Raw genomic sequence first — 19,883 nt, forward strand, 5'->3', positions numbered from 1 at the left:
GCAGCTGCCTCAGATAGACGAGCTTACAGTCACTGTTTCACTCCTGTACGCAGTTACTTGCAGACCAAGAAACACAAGACCAAAAATCCTGCTTCACCTGTGATCTGAATTTGAGTTTCTGAAGTATATATGTCATAACTCATGTCAGTTCATTACATATAAACCTTGTGTCAGTTGTGAAGTCCAGGCTTCGATTCCTGGCCGAGTTCCTTTACTAAGAGGTAAGGTGCCTTAGGCTGCTCCTACATTGCATCTGGAAGTTGTCTGTTCCGATCCAGTCCGACACCAGCGTTAGGTGGCTAATGCATGTGCCTACATTGGAGAGAGAGGCGCAGTACATCTTTTGGCACAGGACTGCCGGGTTGGCCAACCAAACATGTTTGTTTCCACCATGAGCGAACTGATCGACAAGTAATTTCTAATTCAGCTCGTGAGGAATGAGCCTTACTTGTGGGACCAGCGGATTAAAGACTACCATAAATGGTATATTAAGCGAGAACTGTGGTAATCTATTGGGGAGCAACTATCAGTAAAAGGTAAATATCAAAATTATGTTGCAATAGTTTTAATGCTATGACAAAACAGTACTAATTTCAATTATGTCACTTTTAACAGATATTGTTTTATCAAACTGTTAAAAAGAAATAAGTTTTTAATTGCTAAAATATTATTCAATGCATTCGTTTTGCTATGGAACGACACCAATCCCACTGAAGTATGACTTGAATTTGTTTCTGATAATTTGAGCCGGTTGTGACAGTCTATTGAACGTTCTTGATGAATCACTTTCTTGATGTGGTGACGCACTTACATCTTCTTCTAAATTCGCAGAGTTGAAGAAGTCACCACCTTCAAGGTCAATAATTATGTTGTGCAGTAAGCATATATATTTCACTACCTTCTCCACTTTGCCAGGTTCTGTTTCAATACATTTTCCCAGTGAACACCACTTGACAGTCATGATACCAAAAACACACTCCACACATCTTCTAGCCCTCGATAGCCTGTAACTGAAAACTTTTTCTTCATGTGAGAGATGTCATTTGGAATAAGATTTCATGAGATAAGTTTTCAAAGGATATGCATCATGTCCAAGCAACACAAACAGCATATCTGTAGTAATTCCTTCAACAGGTAAAGGTTGCGGTAGCATAGAATGACAGTTCTCCAAGAATGCAGACAAAGTAGAAGTTCCTCCATCACTCTGTTTTCCATAACCTTCCATATCTATAAAAATGAATTGCCAATGGTAGCCCGCCATAGCTTGTAAAACTATTGACATAAATTTTTTGTAGTTCCACTTTGTTTTGGACATTTAATTTGGATATGCTTGCCATCAATGCATCCAACTGCATGAACAAAATTCCACTGCTCGTGGAATCCTCTCGCTATTTCTTCAAAAATGTCACTCACAGAAATTCCTCAATATCTCCTCCACAACAGCCGACACACACTTGTCTACTGTATAATTACTCAGTCGAAATGTTAGACACGACGACCGAAAAGATACCTCTGTTGCTAAATATCTGTAACAGTGAAATGATAATTGCAATATAACTCAAATGATGTGGGTAGCTACTGTTAGTGATATTTATGAATCTTAAACATACATAAACAATAACAGAAGATTTGTTCCAAGAATGGAGTATACCTCCTGTTCTGATTTTGTGAGATTTATGTTTCCTTTTTCAGGTCAACAGGCTCGGACAATGTGGCAGAACTTGCGAGGGGGGAGGGAGGGGGGGACCAAATAGAAAACACAACTTGACTCCAAGAGCGGTCAGGAAGCTACGGCATCTGATAAATGGCCCTATTTAAAAAGCATACTGTTCTTGAAAGACATTATAACCCCTGGTTCCAGCTCAGGAAACTTGCCTGCCACAGAGAAAGATAATGAGCATTCTCCACGTGATTGAAGTCCCACCATCGCAAGTGTGAAAAGTACAAATGACGGTGAAATGTGTCTCTCTTCAGAAGAACAAGAGGTGTCTGCTTCTACATCGTCTTCTGTAAAAGCAGACAGAAACAGACCAAAATGTCACCTAAAAAAAAAAGATTATGATTCACAGGCACTGGACATTGAGAAAAGAAAGATTGGCGTATTTGAGCAACATGTTTCTTGAAAGCATAAATATCGGGATGATGATGACTACTCTTTCTTCACGAGTTTATTGCCATCAGCCAAGCAACTGGATCAAGTGGAGAAAATGAGACTACGTATGAAAATCTTGGAGGACATCACCACAGCCTTAGAAGCTCACAACTTCAAAAATGATGAGAGATCGTCAAGTTTTATACAGGCACACACTGGATGTCCTTTACCATCGTTGCAACCGTCACCTTACCCATCACCAATTGCATCTAATTATACCCAAGATTTTTCTTTCTTTGTGAGCATAGTTCAAATGTGTCCTCTGCCCAACAACCCGACGGCAGTTCACTTTAACGGGCTGTCCCTAATGTACTGTTAATATGCTTTAATGTATAAACTAGACGTTTATTTTCTACAATTTTCCTCATCACATTCAACGTTGATATTTTTTAAGTCTTAAACCAAACAACTGTTTCATTGTGATTTTCAGATCAAACATAAATACTTGTTAACAGCTGCTTATTTGCTAATATTACCTAATATTACTGTGAAAAAATGGTAACAAATACATGTTTATGTTAATAAATATATTTTATTGTAACTGATGCCAGAATTTGTTTATAATATTCTAATATTATTTGACTAGTTATGCCACTCGATGACAAAAGCTATCAGCTGTTTTTAATGTTGATTTACCTGATTGTGATGGTAAGTTATACATTCCCTGAAGTTGGAATGGCCATTATATCGTCTCTTATGCCTTCAAGTATATAGTCAAACGTTTCTATAAACATTAAAGTTCTTTGAACTTTACTGGCAAATTTCACAGTGACTGACAAGTTGCAAAAAATTCCCCTACAGATACGTCTTCATTAAAACGATGAACCTAATTCCTTTTCCTACATTGTTCTTGTCTAGCAGCAGCCAACACAAAAAATCATCATCCGAATCATTCGTGATAGCTTCTCAACAACTGCAACTACTGACCTGTAGTATGTAACTGAGTCCAGTGCGGAAACTCATGAATGACAGTGCATTTGATTGACACTCAGTGTAATCTCTTCCTGTCCCATGTGTGACAGGTGCATGCAGATGCTGGATCGGCTCGGACCCCGTGTAGGCATTCAAGTCGGACGACGCTGGGGCGCTTTTATCGCCGTTCACCGGACCGGATAACTTCTGGATGCAATGTAGGTGCAGCCTTAGAGTATGGAAGACAGGATTTTCTCTAACCAGCAAGCTCCATCTTAGGATGAATCGGCTTGAGCTTTTAAGGTAGGTAAGGTACAGTGCACAGGTAGAGTAGTGCTTTTTAGTGCACAGCAGGAGTGAGGCATGAAGAAGAAGTCGAGAATAAGTCACAGTCTCCTACTGAAGAATTACGAGACTGCAGCAAGCAGTAACATACTTTGGGCATATAATTATGACAGAAGGATTAAAACCCAAACCACAAAATATGATCATGATAAAAGAATATCCAAGACCCAGCACCACAAAGCGATTCAAGTGCTTGTTAGGAATCATGTCATTTTAACATCATTATCATGGACTTCAGTCAGACAGCAAAACGTTACATGAATTACTGAAAAAAGGAGCAAATTATGAGTAGTTGACTCAGCAGGATGCAGCTACCCAGGAATTAAAAGAAAAAATATTTAGCTCCCTGATCTTACAGTATCCTGATTTTACGAAGCAGAACATAATTACAATGAATGCTAGCAAGCATTTTCAATGTCATACTGAGAAAAGTAGAATTAAGACAGGATTTGCCAGCAGCTTTTGCTAAACTGGGCCAGGAAAGAATATAATATGATCTACAGAAGACAATTCATTGTATGTACTGACTACAAACCCTTGAAATGGTTGGCACATACAAGTGATCCACCATCAAGATCGAGTGAAATTCAAGATAAAACTGATAGAATACGACTCTACGAAAATATAGAAAGAAGGATCACAAACCACAGGAGCAGATGGATTGTCTCGGACACCAGAAGACCCAGCTGCAATCATTAGGAACATGGAAGAAGTCAGTGAAGAACAACAAGATGACCAGCAACCAATGGTTAGTGAAGAGGAGAAGTGAGCCAGTCTGAAGCAATTTCATGATTTGCCAATAGGTGGACACTAAGGAATCAGCCACACACACAATCGTATTATAAGGTATAGATAATGCACAGGTATGTGTGGAAAGTTGCGGGAGCTGCCAGAAGAACACAATTACACAGAATAAGGAGAAGATGTCCTTAAGCTGACCGAAATATCTGATCAGGCATTCACTCATTATGATATCAACGTAGTCGCACAACTTAAAGTAAAAGAAAAAGGATACAAATACATCCTAAGGTTTAACGATGTTCTCATGAAATTTTTGTAGCACACCCCGTGGCACTACATGATGTTGACACAATAGCACAAAGAATAATTTGGCATTACGGAATACCCATTTTGTCACTTTTGTATATAACACCACAACATATTCATTAATTGGTTTCATGTCATTTTAGTTATTTTTCGGGAGAAAAAGGAACATACTCATCATTCTACAGCAGGATCCAGCCACAGCACAATATAATTACGATCACCACATAAGGGAACTAAGGAAGGGTAGTGCCAGATGGATCAGACAGCAAGCAGTTTTAATAAGGAATGAAAAGAGAATAATAAGGAGTATTATAATTGCATGTAAAACCTCAAGGAATTCAAGGCAGGAGACAAGGTATTATTACGTGACTTAAGTGTGATAAGAGGGTGGTCAAACAAGTTAAAAAAAGCCACAGAGAGGAATTTTCTGTATTGTAAGGACTTTTAAACCAAATATGGTACTCAAATTAATGAATAAAAAGTTCATAACTGTACACGCGAACACATTAAAGTAGTCTATCAAATTTTAGACATGGAAGACGGTGATAAATTCAAATTGATATGTCCTAAAACATAAATGAGAAAGAATAGGTTAAATCATATCTTAAAACTGATTACGGAGGGTTTAGGAATTCAGAAGGTACAAGTGAGGGAGACTGTGTGAACCCCGGTCGCTTTTTCCTCTATTAGAAATCAGGAGGAGAGGGCAAAGAAGGAAGATACCAGCAAGAAATGTAAAAGTTAGGAGTTCAGATGTCCATAAATTAAAGAAGAAGAATAGAATAACGCATGAATTAGAAAAAAAAACTTAGAATTACACAAAAAAGTAGATGTAACTGAGAGTGCCAACTGAAAAACATATGTTTTGGTTTGTTTGTTAGTGACCACCTTCACCCTCATAACCACAAGAGTGATGCTTATGCACTTCAGATACAGCATCCACTGAGGAAAGTGGAAAGAGCAGCATTCAGTGCAGAAAGGGAAAGAAAACAGGTGTTGTGAACATGAGTGTGTGAACTGTGATCCATCCCATGGAAAAATCTCTAAAGAAGTACACCCTCAAGTCAAATTATCCGTAATCCCAATGCTCTGTCACTGGATACACGAGATCACAGAATAATAAAGAAGAGTAAAGAAGATGTGATACACGTTTGTGTTCCATGGATGTGTTAACGTTCTCAGTGGAAAAATTTACTTATGTATATTTACACATAAAAAAGAGAAACCCATATATTTATTTATTTATTTATTTATCTATATGTCCACTCTAATGTAACTTGTATAAGAAAGAAGTGTAAAATTAACATCTAAGATTCAAAGGTGACTCTTCCCCCAATTAGGCACATGTAATGACCGAATCATGAGGTTGCCAGAAAGAAAAGAAAAATCATCCAAATATACATCTACATCTACATCTACAATCCACCATACGGTGCATGGCGGAGGGTACCTCGTACCACAACTAGCATCTTCCCTCCCTGTTCCACTCCCAAACAGAAAGAGGGAAAAATGACTGCCTATATGCCTCTGTACGAGCCCTAATCTCTCGTATCTTATCTTTGTGGTCTTTCTGCAAAATGTAAGTTGGTGGCAGTAAAATTGTACTGCAGTCAGCCTCAAATGCTGGTTCTCTAAATTTCCTCAGTAGCAATTCACGAAAAGAACACCTCCTTTCCTCTAGAGACTCCCACCCAAGTTCCTGAATCATTTCTGTAACACTCACGTGATGATCAAACCTACCAGTAGCAAATCTAGCAGCCCGCCTCTGAATTGCTTCTATGTCCTCCCTCAATCCGACCTGATAGGGATCCCAAACACTCGAGCAGTACTCAAGAATAGGTCTTATTAGTGTTTTGTAAGTGGCCTCCTTTACAGATGAACCACATCTTCACAAAATTCTACCAATGAACCGAAGACGACTATCCGCCTTCCCCACAACTGCCATTACATGCTTGTCCCACTTGATATCGTTCTGCAATGTTACGCCTAAATATTTAATTGACATGACTGTGTCAAGTGCTACACTTCTAATGGAGTATTCAAACATTACATGATTCTTTTTCCTATTCATCTGCATTAATTTACATTTATCTATATTTAGAGCTAGCTGCCATTCTTTACACCAATCACAAATCCTGTCCAAGTCATCTTGTATCCTCCTACAGTCAATCAACGACGACACCTTCCCGTACATCACAGCATCATCAGCAAACTGCCGCACATTGCTATCCACCTTGTCCAAAAGATCATTTATGTAGATAGAAAACAACAGCGGACCCACCACACTTCCCTGGGGCACTCCAGATGATACCCTCACCTCCAATGAACACTCACCATTGAGGACAACATACTGGGTTCTATTACTTAAGAAGTTTTTGAGCCACTCACATATTTGGGAACTAATCCCATATGCTCATACCTTAGGAGTCTGCAGTGGGGCACCGAGTCAAACGCTTTCCGGAAGTCAAGGAATATGGCATCTGTCTGATACCCTTCATCCATGGTTCGCAAGGTATCATGTGAAAAAAGGGCAAGTTGCGTTTCACAGGAGCAATGATTTCTAAAGCCATGCTGATGCATGGACAGCAGCTTCTCTGTCTCAAGGAATTTCATTATATTCGAACTGAGAATATGTTCAAGAATCCTGCAACAAACCGATGTTAAGGATATTGGTCAGTAATTTTGAGGATCCGTCCTTCTACCCTTCTTATATACAGGCGTCACCTGCGCTGTTTTCCAGTCACTCGGGACTTTACATTGGGCAAGAGATTTGCGATAAATGCAAGCTAAGTAAGGAGCCAATGCAGTAGAGTACTCTCTGTAAAACCGAATTGGAATCCCGTCAGGACCTGGCGATTCATTTATTTTCAACCCATTCAGCTGCTTCACAACCCCAGGTATGTCTATCACTATGTCCTCCAGATGGGAATCTGTACGAGACTCGAACAGCGGTATGTTTGTACGATCCTCCTGCGTGAAAGATTTCTCAAATGCTAAATTTAAAATTTCAGCTTTCGTTTTGCTGTCTTCCGTTGCCAGGCCAGACTGATCAGTGAGTGACTGGATGGAAGCCTTCAACCCACTTACCGATTTTATGTAAGACCAGAATTTCCTTGGGTTTTCACGCATCGCTCTTTTTACAGCAGCACAAATCTCTACTAACTTTTGCCTGTCCTCATTCTCCCGATCTTTCTTGTACCATGAGTGCAACTGCCTTTGCTTCCTGAGCATTCTCCGAATTGCGCTGTTAAACCACGGTGGGTCTTTTCTGTCCGTAACCCACTTTTTCGCCACATACTTGTCCAATACGTGATTTACAATGCATTTAAAATTTGCCCATAATTCTTCCACGTCCATCGTACCAGAAGTAAATGAAGTCAATTCATTTACTAAGTGGGATGCTAACAACTGCTTATCTGCTCTTTCTAGTAAGAATACTCTCCTAGCCTTCTTGACCGACTTTTTAACTTCCGTAACCATAGTCATAATGACAACATCATGATCACTAATCCCTATCTCAACACTGACACCGTCGATGAGGTCTGGTCTGGTCTGTTCGTGGCTACCAGATCTAAAATATTTCCATTACACGCTGGCTGTCGATTTAGTTGCTCAAGACAGTTTTCGGATAATGTGTTCAAAAGTAATTCACACGACGGCTTGTATGTACCACCTGTAATGAATCCATAGACATCCCAGTCGATACCAGGTAGGTTGATGTCACCTCCGACTAACATAGCATGATCCGGGTACTTCTGCAATACAGAATGTAGACTCCCTTAGAATGATTCTAGAACTGTCACGGTGGAACCTAGTGGCCAGTAATAACACCTCACAATTAACTTTATTTCCCCTAGCCCTGTTAAACGTGTCCAGATAACTTCACCATCACACACTACTTTGACCTCAGTAGACACAATATTTTTGTCAACTGCAATGAGGACACCACCTCCTACTGTGTCTAATCTGTCTTTCTGATACACGTTCCAACCCTCACTAAATATTTCAGAGCTTCCTATCTCAGGGTTCAGCCAGTTCTCAGTCTCGAGAATAATTTGCGCGCCACACGCTTCCTGGAGGGCAGTAAATTCAGGAACTTTATTCCGAACACTGTGAAAGTTTACTGCTAATATCTTGATAGCTGAAGTGTCTTTATACTGAGCGCATCCTGATTTCCCTGCCTCCATGTCAACTGGTGAGTGTCCATCAGGACACCTCCCACTACTGCCTAACCTAAAATCCCCATGTGCACACCACACTTACTCTGCTACCCGAGTAGCCACTTCCTTTGTGTAGTGCACCCCTGACCTATCTAGGGGCGCCCTACAATCCCTCCCCCAATAGCGCAAGTTTAGAAATCTGCAGCCAAGACCGTCACAGAGTCGACGAAGCCTCTGGTTGAGACTCTCCACTCAGCTCCAAACCAAAGGACCCCGATCCACACTGGCCTAATGTTAGCTGTAAATCTTGTAGCTTAGGTAGATGTGCACAGTGCAAGCTGTTTTCATCAGTCCATTATGAGGTCATACACATTGAGAAATGGCTGATCTCACAACCGCAGACTGCAAACTGGACGTAAAAAGCAATGCAATCACATATAATTTATAAGTAAACAGCCTCAAATACAATATATAATGATCGAACAAGGCAGAGTTTGAGAGTTCAAGACTCCAGTGATCAGCAGAGTTCCAGCCTCAGAAGAATGAGCCTACAGCAGATGCTATGTAAGTGTGCAGTCAGACTTAGTTAACTTTGTGCACTAAGGAGGACCTGCAAAGCGTATCCATAACTATCTCAGGACTAGGGTTATTGGCATCTCTACATCTCTGCAAGTCAACTACATTGTGATGAGTACTTGAAACTAAAGGGTTAAATTAGGACAAAAGAATCCGGCACCTCCGCAGTTCATGGTTTGTAGTACCATACATCACTGTGTATACCCAGTTCTTAACTAAGTTATAGGTGAGGATAGCCATTTGTTCTGGTAATTGACAACTGAAACTAATAAGTCTCATCTAAGTTCTAATATGACCAGTGTCTGTGGTCTTCTGCATGTCCCCTGCTGAATGTGAAGAAGCAGTAAAAAGCAGACCAGTCAGCCCAACCCAGAGTTTCATTTATCCTATCATCTCCATATCTACATCTTTAGCCTAACATATGAATCACTCTGTATTGTTTCCAGCCACAGAGACCTGAAAAAACTCAGCTACATCCCGGTGCTGTTACACTACTGTACGCAGCCACTTTCGTACCAAGTAACAAATGACCGAAAATCCCGCTTCACCTCTGATCTGAGCATGAGCTTCAGAAGTATGTTACAACCTATATTGGGTTATGACAATAGTCAAGCTGTTATCAAAAATATTGTAGCACATGAGTGTCTAATCAGAATTTATTTTTTGTAAGACAGAAAGATCTCCACGTTGACTCTGCCCCTGGGCCTGTCTCAGTAACTGAATAAAAGCACCCAAGTCACTGAATAAATTCCATCTTCATGAAAAAAAGACTGCTCAAACCGTTTCAGTGGTCTGCTCTCATCATTTAGTCTTGTTTGTCACTAGATTTGGCTAAAGTGCACTTAGAGTGTACCAAAATACCAAGCTATGTGCTACTATTAGCAATTTCACATAAATGTTTTCTGGGTATGGTACCGTGTCATAAAGTATAAAACTACAGCGGCTGGAGGAAAAAACCATACCCAGAAAACTCTTATGTCAACTGACTCTGGCCGTGGAAGCCTACACAATTACATTAGCAATTTGTTTCCACTCATCATGGACAGTCAAATGATAGTACACAGTAGAAAATGAGACTCACTGAATCTAATGATTTCTCTCAGCAGACTATGTGAATTGATTTGCTTTTGATATGGAGATGGGGAAGAATACTAGATGTGCTGACAGACTGACTTGTAGTGTAGCCTGAGGTCATGTGGAAATATGACAATTTGGTTGCCAGCTGGTGAAGCCAACAAATGTGAATGGGAGAAAACAAGGCACACTGACAGGCTGGTCGGTAGCAAAGCCTATGTTATGTTGAAGTGTCACAATTTGGTTGTGCTTTGGCAAAGCCAACGAATTTCAACACGAAAGTCAGATTGCCATCATAGATTGATGTGTAGTGTATCCCATGACATATGTTCATCACTAAAATAATCAACTTGTATGTCTCATTTCAAATTCCACTTAAAATTGCAAAGAAGTTGTTAAATTCTAATCTAATATAACAAAGTATAAGACAACTTTATTTCCCAATCATAGGAAAATATGAACGAGCATTCTGATTTGCTACCGGCAACCAACTCACAATTTTTTGTGTTCACTTCCCATCATTCATCGCATCAACAAACACCAAAAGCAATACTCAATACAAAAGCTGTGGTACACCATAATTGCTTTTACCCTACATTTTATTCCTTGCAAAAGATAATGCAGTCATTTTGCAACACTAAATCATGTGACTAAAGAAGGCTTATCAGCTCTTGGTGAAGTAAGGGTAGCAAAGTTTAAAAATTCTCACAAAATGTGGATTTTTCCCAGGCCAAAAGTTGTTTCAAACATGATGGAACGAGTTTTACAAAAGAATCTGCTTCTTTGTTGCCCTCTTCAGAGACTTCATGTACTGGTAATCAAATGGCAATTGTACAAAGGATGAACTCCAGTTTGTCATATCTTGGCATTTCTTCTCTAAAATGCCAGAAATTTACAATATGGCATTTCCATGGCAGGCTGACTGAACCTACCAATACTGCATGTTGGCTTTGTACTGTGATGAAATGAAAATTGGGAGTGTGATGCCATATGAGCACAAAGAGAAAGAGAACAGAACAGTAATAAAAGTGTTTTATATCTATATTATTTTTTAGAATGTAGGTTCTGGTGACGGACTGAGCCATAGCATAGCCAGAGGTCTAGGTAAAGTCTGATGGTGACATTTTGGCTGTGAGTTTGCGAAGCAGAAGTGAATGCTTCAGTTAATCCCAAAGTTTTGCAGATTTTGACCTCATTTGGCAAATATTATCACCTCTGATTTTCTTTCTTTATTTGTATTTTTTATTAGAAAAACCAGATTTCCTTGTACGGGAAGAGTTATTTGTCTTGGAGACCTTCTGCATAATGTTTATAAAAAAAAGTACCACTGACAAACATTTGCAAACAATCATTTTAAAAAGTGCATTTTGCATAATCAAATCAAAATACTTCCGTGCTCAATGGTATCTTCCACATCTACTTTCTTCCCATTCCATTCGCGTATGGAGTGCAAGAAGAATGATTGTTTGAATGCTTCTGAGCATGCAGTGGTTATTCAAAACTTATCCTCACAATCCTTATATGAGCAATACAAAGGGAATTGTACTATATTCCTAGTCATCATTTAAAGTATGTTGTTAACAGACTTTCTTCAGACAGTTTACATCTATCTTCAACAGTCTGCCAATTCATTCATACAGTAACTCTGACATTCTCCCATGGATCAAACAATTCTGTGACCATTCATGTTGCCCTTCTCTGTATACATTCAATATCCCATCAGTCCTATTTCGTATGGGTCCACACACTATAGCAATATTCTCGAACCAGTCACCTGAGTGATTTTTAACCAATCTCCTTTGTAGACTGATTGTACTTTCCCAGTATTTTACCAATAAACCACAGGCTACTACCTGCTTTAGCCACAACTGAGGCCATGTGATCATTCCATCTCGTTGCAAGGTTTTCTTTTCGTGAAGTGCATAATTTTACACTTCTGAATATTTACAGCAAGGTCAGCAAGCAAGTTCTTTAGGATTTCCCTGGTGTCCCTGAATGGCTAAACACTGCCAAAAGACAGAGTTTCATTCATTTATAACAGGTTTTTTCCTCATGCTTTTTGGACAAGAGGAGTTACTACGAAAAATCTTCAGGTTGCTACTGGTGGGCATGTTGAGAGTTAGAGAAAAAAGATCATAGTAAACAAAAGCAACATGTCCCTGTAAATGTGTGGTCACAGTTGGTACTGGTATGCATTGTTGGCTATATGAGCTGGTTGCTTTAAAATGTAAAGTAAAAAAAAGTAAAAAAAAAAGCATAAAAAGACAGAGCTTCTTTCTGTGTATCATATGTTGAAAGATGACTTTATCGGCAAATGTAACATTAAACAACGTGTTTAAATTAAAAGATGGTGAAAGCTTTCCGTTATGGGATTTGGAAATAAATCTAATGTTTATGGCAAACGGCCTCTGTTATTTTATTACCAACAATATTAAGAAACTCAGGGGGCAAAAACAACGAGTGGGAACAAAGAGAGATGCTTGTAAAATACTATGTTTTGAGAACCATACTCATAAAAGTTAAAAAATATGTCTAAACACTTACACAGATATATCCTAAGAATGCAGGCCAACAGAAGATGCTATTACTTGGAGAGTTCTACAACTCTGAATATGACAGAATTACATATATGATACCCAATATTGCTAAAGAGCGAACCCTAGCTTTCAGATTAAACCACCTGCGCCAGAACACTGATGAAATGGCATTGATTACAAGAACAACAATGAAGCTGCGTGATGAATATAAATGTTTTGGGAGTACTTGAGATTCTACTAGCATGAAAGAGTAAATGTTGGAAAACCTAAAAGCAAGACTTCAATCAGAAGAAGGTAGAATGAAGAAAAATAAAGAATAAATACGGGTTACATCGAATGCTGTGGCCTACAATAAGAAATAACAGATTAAAAGAAATCAGAAATCAGTAACAATATTATGAGAAGGAAAGTTGCTACTCACCATATACTGAGTCGCAGATAGGCACAACAAAAGATTTTCACACTTACAGCTTTCGGCCAATGCCCTTTGTCAACAACAACAACAACAACAACAAACACACACACACACACACACACACACACACACACACACACACACACACACACACACACTAGTTGCAAGAGGGTGTCAAGAGGATCAAAGAAACTGTATTTTAAAGATATTTTTCATACTGTTGTACAAAATAATTTCCTGGGAGTCCTATTTGCACTTTCTGCAAAGGAAAAATTGATAATTACGACATTTGAGGTCAAAACAGTGTTTACTGGTGATGGACAGAAGAAAGTGTATCTTGCTGTACATGCTGACGATGGGGTTTTGTTTGGAGAAATCTGCCAAATGGAAAATCTCTTGTAACAACTGAAGGAAAATGCTGACATTACAACTGATGAAGAACCAACAATGTGTCTTTGACAAGAAATAAAAAAAGGTATATATATTAATCAAGTAAAATATGCTGAAAAAGTGGTGAAAAGGCACAGAAAATTCAAAACCTGTAACAACTTCAATTTCATCTCAAGGAGAAACTAAAGCAGTCAATGCTGCAAAGACATACTTTCCATATTGTGAAGTGATAGGCAGTTTATTGTATTTGAAAATAAAAACAAGATTGGATCTGGCCTATGCAGTGAACTATAAACCCAGATCAATGAGTAATCCAAACCACACAAACACCCTATATCTGAAGAGAACTTTAAGATACATGAATTCAACAACAGGGAGTGGAATATTCCACTCATCAGAAAAACAATAACAAGAAATAGTGGCCTACAGTGATACAGATTTCACAGGTGACAAGAAAGATAGAAAAAGCATTACAGGATATGTATTCTTGCACACTAATATTCCAATCACTTGGTGCAATGAGGAAGTGTGTGTGGTTGCACCATGTACTATTGAAGCAGAATACAGAGGCCTATCTGATGCTCCGTGCTGCCAAAGGATGAATGTTTTAAAGAATGAACATGACACTTTGCGTAGATGGCTAAAGTACAACAGCAATGACAAATTCAGGGTAAATGTACAATAGCAAACACAGTGACATGAAGTATCATTTCATCAGTGATGAACTCAATAATGGCTGGTTAATCATACAGTACTGTCTGGCTCAAAACAACTTGATGACATTCTAATTAGACCTCTTCAAAGTATCGCTTTCAAAATGCCGAAAAAAGATGATGTTTAGTTAAAATCTGTTGTTTGTTTAGCATGTATATTTTCAGGTACATGGTTGCAAATGTTTTGTGAGATAGCAACTATTGTTTTGTTAAAGGGAGTGTGCTGAGATTTAGAGAAACAGACTGTAGTAAACAAAAGCAATTTATGCAACTTTTAAAGCGTGACCACAGCTGGTACTGGTATGCATTGTTGGCAATATGATTTGGTTGCTATTTAAAAAAATAAATGTGGTCGGTTGTTCCTTGTAGCCCTGTGCATTTAATGTACTATTTTAAATAAAAGGCAATTCTCAGATTTATGAGTTATCTGGGCGGGGCCATCATCATTGCGTAAATACAGAGAGCAGGTAGTGAAAGAGAGGGTGTTATTATTATCATTATTATTATTATTATTATTACTGTTCCATTTGGTTGTTTCCTGGGAATCTTGTCATGGCTGGGTGTTTACTTCCATAACAGCTGCCAGCCACAGAGACAGAAGCCTGCAGGCAGACATCATCTCTACTGAAACTGTACTTGCTCTTCAATATTTTGACTGCTTCACAGATTTTACTTCTATAAATGTTACTTCTTCTGACTACCATGTGTATGTCCTTAAAACTGATAATATGGGCACATTCTTCTTGGTGTTCTGCTACTATTGATTTTACATTTTGTCTTAGACAATGTGTGATGTTTGTGCTCTTTAACAAACTCTTGCAATAGTCTTCCAGTTTTGCCAAGAGATACTTTACCACAACCACACTCGGTGTGGAAGGATATAAAGTGGCATGGATAGTGGTGCAGTAGGTCCATATATAGGCCGTATATCAGCAAAACTGGAAGGCTAATAACAGATGCATTAAAGAGCATGAATACCACACATGTCTAGGACAAAATGTAAAACCAGCAGTAGCAGAGCACCAAGTAGAATGTGACCAGGTTATGGATTTTACGAATATACTTGTGCTAGGCAGAGAAAGTAGCATTTATGAAAGGGAACTGCATAAAGGACTCGAAATATAGAAGAATAAGTACAATTTTAGTAGATATAACAGTTACAACATTCCGTCTTTGAGACTATCCAGTACCACAGAAGTGAAACAGACACTGAGCAACACCGAGCAAGGAACATAAACACTTACAAGGAAACAACAGAGGCAATGCAACAACATTTTAGATTTCCTCAATCCTTCAGTATTTATACTGCGGTAATGGCCCACTAATAGCAGTCTGAATACTTTTACCTAACAACTCCACTACTCTGAGAAAGTGTAATAAAATAATCATTTATAAGTAAACAAAATGTTCTCTTTCAATGGTTCTCAGCCATCCTGGGACATTTGAAGTCCCGAAGATCATCCCAGCAGAGGGCTCAAAATGTCAGACATTGATTAGTTTTACGAGGATTATGACATGGCCTTACAACTAAGAAGATGTTCTTATCAACGCCAAATTTAACTTCTGCAAAAAGTTTTATTTGTTAATCAACTGTCTTAAATATAAGTATCCACTTAATGCATTTCAGTTCCACCTAAATTCATCATCCTCCCCTTCATCTTGCCAGGCACTGCTGAGACACGCACAGGCTTGCTGGGTGAGCTTTCAGGGCCTATAACCTTTTGACTACACTGGTTTAAACCGAAAATACAAAAGCATAATGTTCAATCAACCAAATTTCTGGAGCAAGGGTTAACATTTGTAAATTCTCAGCATCTGCAGAAGCTTGCATTTTCTGCTTCATCTCTGTAGGTCATACCAATCAAAACAGTATTCAGATTGTTAAAGATTGGAATTTTGCTGTAGGCCTACATATGTATATAAGAATCTGCCAGAAACAGCAACACGACAACAAGGTTCACTTAGGGGGACCTACATGACATGCTTTGTGCTGTCTGAAACCTTGGGGCATTACCTTAACTATTTAATACCACTTCACCAATTCAAAACCAAAGTATCACCTTTCAACTTAAATACCATGAGCATTAGAGGCGCTGCTTATGACCTAATAAAGTGTTATATGAGCAACAGAAAACAGTTTATTCTACTTAAAACAGAAAGTGGTGTTTGCAAATCAGAGATCACTTGCATAAAATGTGGCGTGGCCCAGAGCTTGGTGTTGGTCCCCCTTCTGTTCTTGATCTATGTAAACGATATTAAATACTGTACTATAAATTCCAAAATTGTTCTGTATGCCGATGACATGTCCATTCTATGTAAAAAGGAATCATGTAATGAACTAGAGACCGAGTGCAATAATGTGACAAAAGAAATTGTTCAATGTTTTTAATGAAAGCCACTTAAATGTAAGCACCAGTAAAACATGTTTGATGGAGTTTAACAAAAGTAGTTTGGATAATGAAATTAAATTATACATAGGCAACGAACTGGTAAAGAAAGAGTCTAATGTAAAATTCTTTGGCGTAACAATCCAAAGCAACCTGAAATGGGACATACATATTGACTCCCTAGCAACTAAGTTATCAAAAAACATATTTGCAGTCAGTAGTTATACTATTAGCAAGTTCTGTAGAGACACCGTAGTACTAAAGACTGCATACCATGCTCTTTTCTCCTCTCACTTGAACTATGGTATTGAAATTTGGGGGGGGGGGGGCAACAACCAAAGCTAATCTAGATAAGCTATTCATTTTCCAAAAAAGAGCGTGAGAATAATCTGTGGAGCAAAATATAGGGAATCTTGTCGCAACTTGTTTCCAAAAACAGAGGTGTTAACTGTTATACACACATACATTCTAAAAGCCATATTGCTTGTGAAAAGACTGCACCTAAACACTTATTCAGATTTCCACCAGTACAATACTAGAAATAAAGAAAGATTTTACATTGGCAGCCACAGAGTAGCGCTTTACGAAAAGGGGCCTCAGTACGCAGGTATAAAATTAGCTAATGCACTGCCTAGTGCAGTCATGGCTCTTCCTACAATTAAACTGAAACATCAGCTTAAGAAATTTTTGGTAAAACACATTAGAAGAGTATCATACTTATATGAAGAACAACAAATGCTTTGTGAAATTATGTGAATAGAAATCAGGAAACATCTTATTGCAATTTTGTTGTAAATTAATGACATATTCAGAAGAATGTGTCTTGTGTATTGTACAAACAACTTTAATCATTACTGTTTCTTTGTACATGTGCAGTGAACCATTCGATGTCGAATAAAGCTATTTTTTTATTATTATTATTACACTGTGCGCCACATTACAGATCAGTGTGTAATGACATTTAGGATTTCATACGTTCACATTCACGGGCTCCACCAACTAATAACCAGATTGTTAATTTCCAATGTTGGTCTACACTACAAATCAGTCTGTCAGTGTAGCCCACATTACAAAACCTCATGAAGGCGCAAAAGAAATATTAAGTTTTCTGTTCCCTTTCTCTTTTTGTAAATACTATGTCATATGCCACATTATCACATTATGAGACGAAGACAAAATTTGGCTTGGCTATGTTAATTTGAACCCATATATCCACTTAGTGCTTGTGGAATGAGATTTCTGCAGATAACCAAAGTCCACTGTATTGGTAACGTTGCTACAGTAACTTCACAGAAAAGATGACAAAATGTTACAATACACTGAGCAAGTGAACAGTTAAAATCATCATACTTCATGTCTAACAGGGGTATAAAAATAGTGTGGCCTGTGTCATAAGTGGAATGTATGTCAAGTATGACTCATCCACTTATAAGGCATAGATGTACAGATACAAGCAACCATTTGCTGCATAGCGAAACTACCAAACTATACACAAATTTTCAACTAAAACAAAACATTGTTTGCAATACTAAGTGTAATGTCAATACAGTGGCACTAACACTTATTCTTCCTAAACAAACACTTCTTAAGACACCTGTTAGGGGCATCCCTGTTTAACCATCGCGCTCACTCAAATTGCGAACAGTTTCATATTGATATTATTGTACTGCAAAGATGAACGTAAACATACCTCTTGTGCGTTGACTTCACGTGGTAGGACTGAGCTTCTTCATTGTAGAAAACAACGCCACAATCTTCACACGGAAACATCTTCTCAGGCTTCTTATCTGGATGGTCGGAAAGATGTTTGTCACGATTTATTTTAAGAGGAAACTGCATACCACAATATGGACAGAAGTGCTTAGCTGCACTTTCAGGATGTTTCCGGAACTTATGCTGAATGGCAATGGTGACATTTTCGAATTCTTGCCCACACACATCACAAATTATTTCATCTGATTTACCAGATGGCTTTGTCGCGCTAGCACGATTTGGAACTGGCTGTTTTGTCGTCTTTGCAGCTGGCTGTAGCTGCTTACAAGGACGGCCTCTGTTATCAATTTCTTTATTTGCGTGTTTCCTGGAAAGAAAGAAAAAAAATGATAGCACAAATTTATAATTTGTTAGCAAACGTGTAACATCGACGAACTTTACCGAAAATGTTCCTGCAGCTCTTCCTTTGTATCGAGCTTTGTATTACAAAGAACGCAAACATGTTTTTTGGCCTCAGACTGCTGTGACATAGCTATCGCTGGTAAAATAGGTAACAAGCAATCACCATAAAATATATAGGGCACTCGTAAGGGAGGGCGTATTAAAAACTTTTCCTATTAGTTCGAAACACAGTGATCGTCAAGCCATTTCATTATTATTATTATTGCTAAGAACTGACGCCTCAACATCAACAAGCCGCCCACACAAACTAAAACATCACGTAAAACAAACAACCAGACGCCATTCTTTACATGCCAAACTCAGCTAACAGCTTGAACTTGGCGCTATCTACTGGCGAACTCCTAACATCAGAAGCAATCGATGAACTTCTTTGGTATAAGAAAGATATATTTTTTCAAATAACTACAAAAAACTGCACTTTTTCTTTCGTAGCTCATGTTTTGTTCGAATACAAATTTCGTGTTTCTAAATTACTACATAATGAGATATTGTTAAAATGTCTTGTTTCATTCCACAAATCCCAACGCACAGGGTAAAAATTTCGCACCATTCGAGTTGTGGAACACTTTAGGCTTGAGCTATGCCATTGCGTTCAGTTCTCAGTTCCTAATTTCGTACGCTACCGGTTCTGCTTTTATCGTTCTCTTTATTGTCTGCGCTATTTTTCAGTCCTCTCGTCTTCGTCTTCCATCCACAATCCACATTGTTGCAGTGTGGTACTGTGACAGGTGTCACGATCCTACGCGTCGGACACGGTGTGCTGCATGACAAACGACGACGTATAGAAGGCCCGCCCCAGAGAAAGCCAAGGCAAAACTGAAGTTCTAAGGCTACACAGTATTCTGAGATGTTTTGAGAGAAATAATCCGCACTGGCTGTTGAATTCTTTTTGTTAAATGTGTAAACTGGTTTCGCGTCACTTGTAAAATGCTTGCTCTGGTGTTAAAGATTATTTTTAAGAAGGCATCGGCGAAAGGTGACTGCCGTAGAGCTATTCACG

General features: G+C 38.6%; 1 protein-coding gene across 1 annotated transcript in view; it reads right to left on the reverse strand.

Moving 5' to 3' along the window:
* LOC126338945 (PR domain zinc finger protein 5-like) overlaps positions 1–19,661 on the reverse strand; it is a 58,711-nt gene extending 39,050 nt beyond the window's left edge. The window contains exons 1-2 of the mRNA XM_050001591.1: positions 18,863–19,661; positions 18,399–18,788 (exon numbers count right to left, since the gene is read on the reverse strand). Of these exons, the coding sequence (XP_049857548.1) occupies positions 18,399–18,788; positions 18,863–18,951 (479 nt within the window). The 5' untranslated portion in view covers positions 18,952–19,661. The remainder of the gene's footprint in view (positions 1–18,398; positions 18,789–18,862) is intronic.
* Positions 19,662–19,883: the final 222 nt, after the last annotated feature.

This window comes from Schistocerca gregaria, chromosome 1 (assembly GCF_023897955.1).
Source record: "Schistocerca gregaria isolate iqSchGreg1 chromosome 1, iqSchGreg1.2, whole genome shotgun sequence".
In the NCBI taxonomy this organism is placed as follows: Eukaryota; Metazoa; Arthropoda; class Insecta; order Orthoptera; family Acrididae; genus Schistocerca; species Schistocerca gregaria.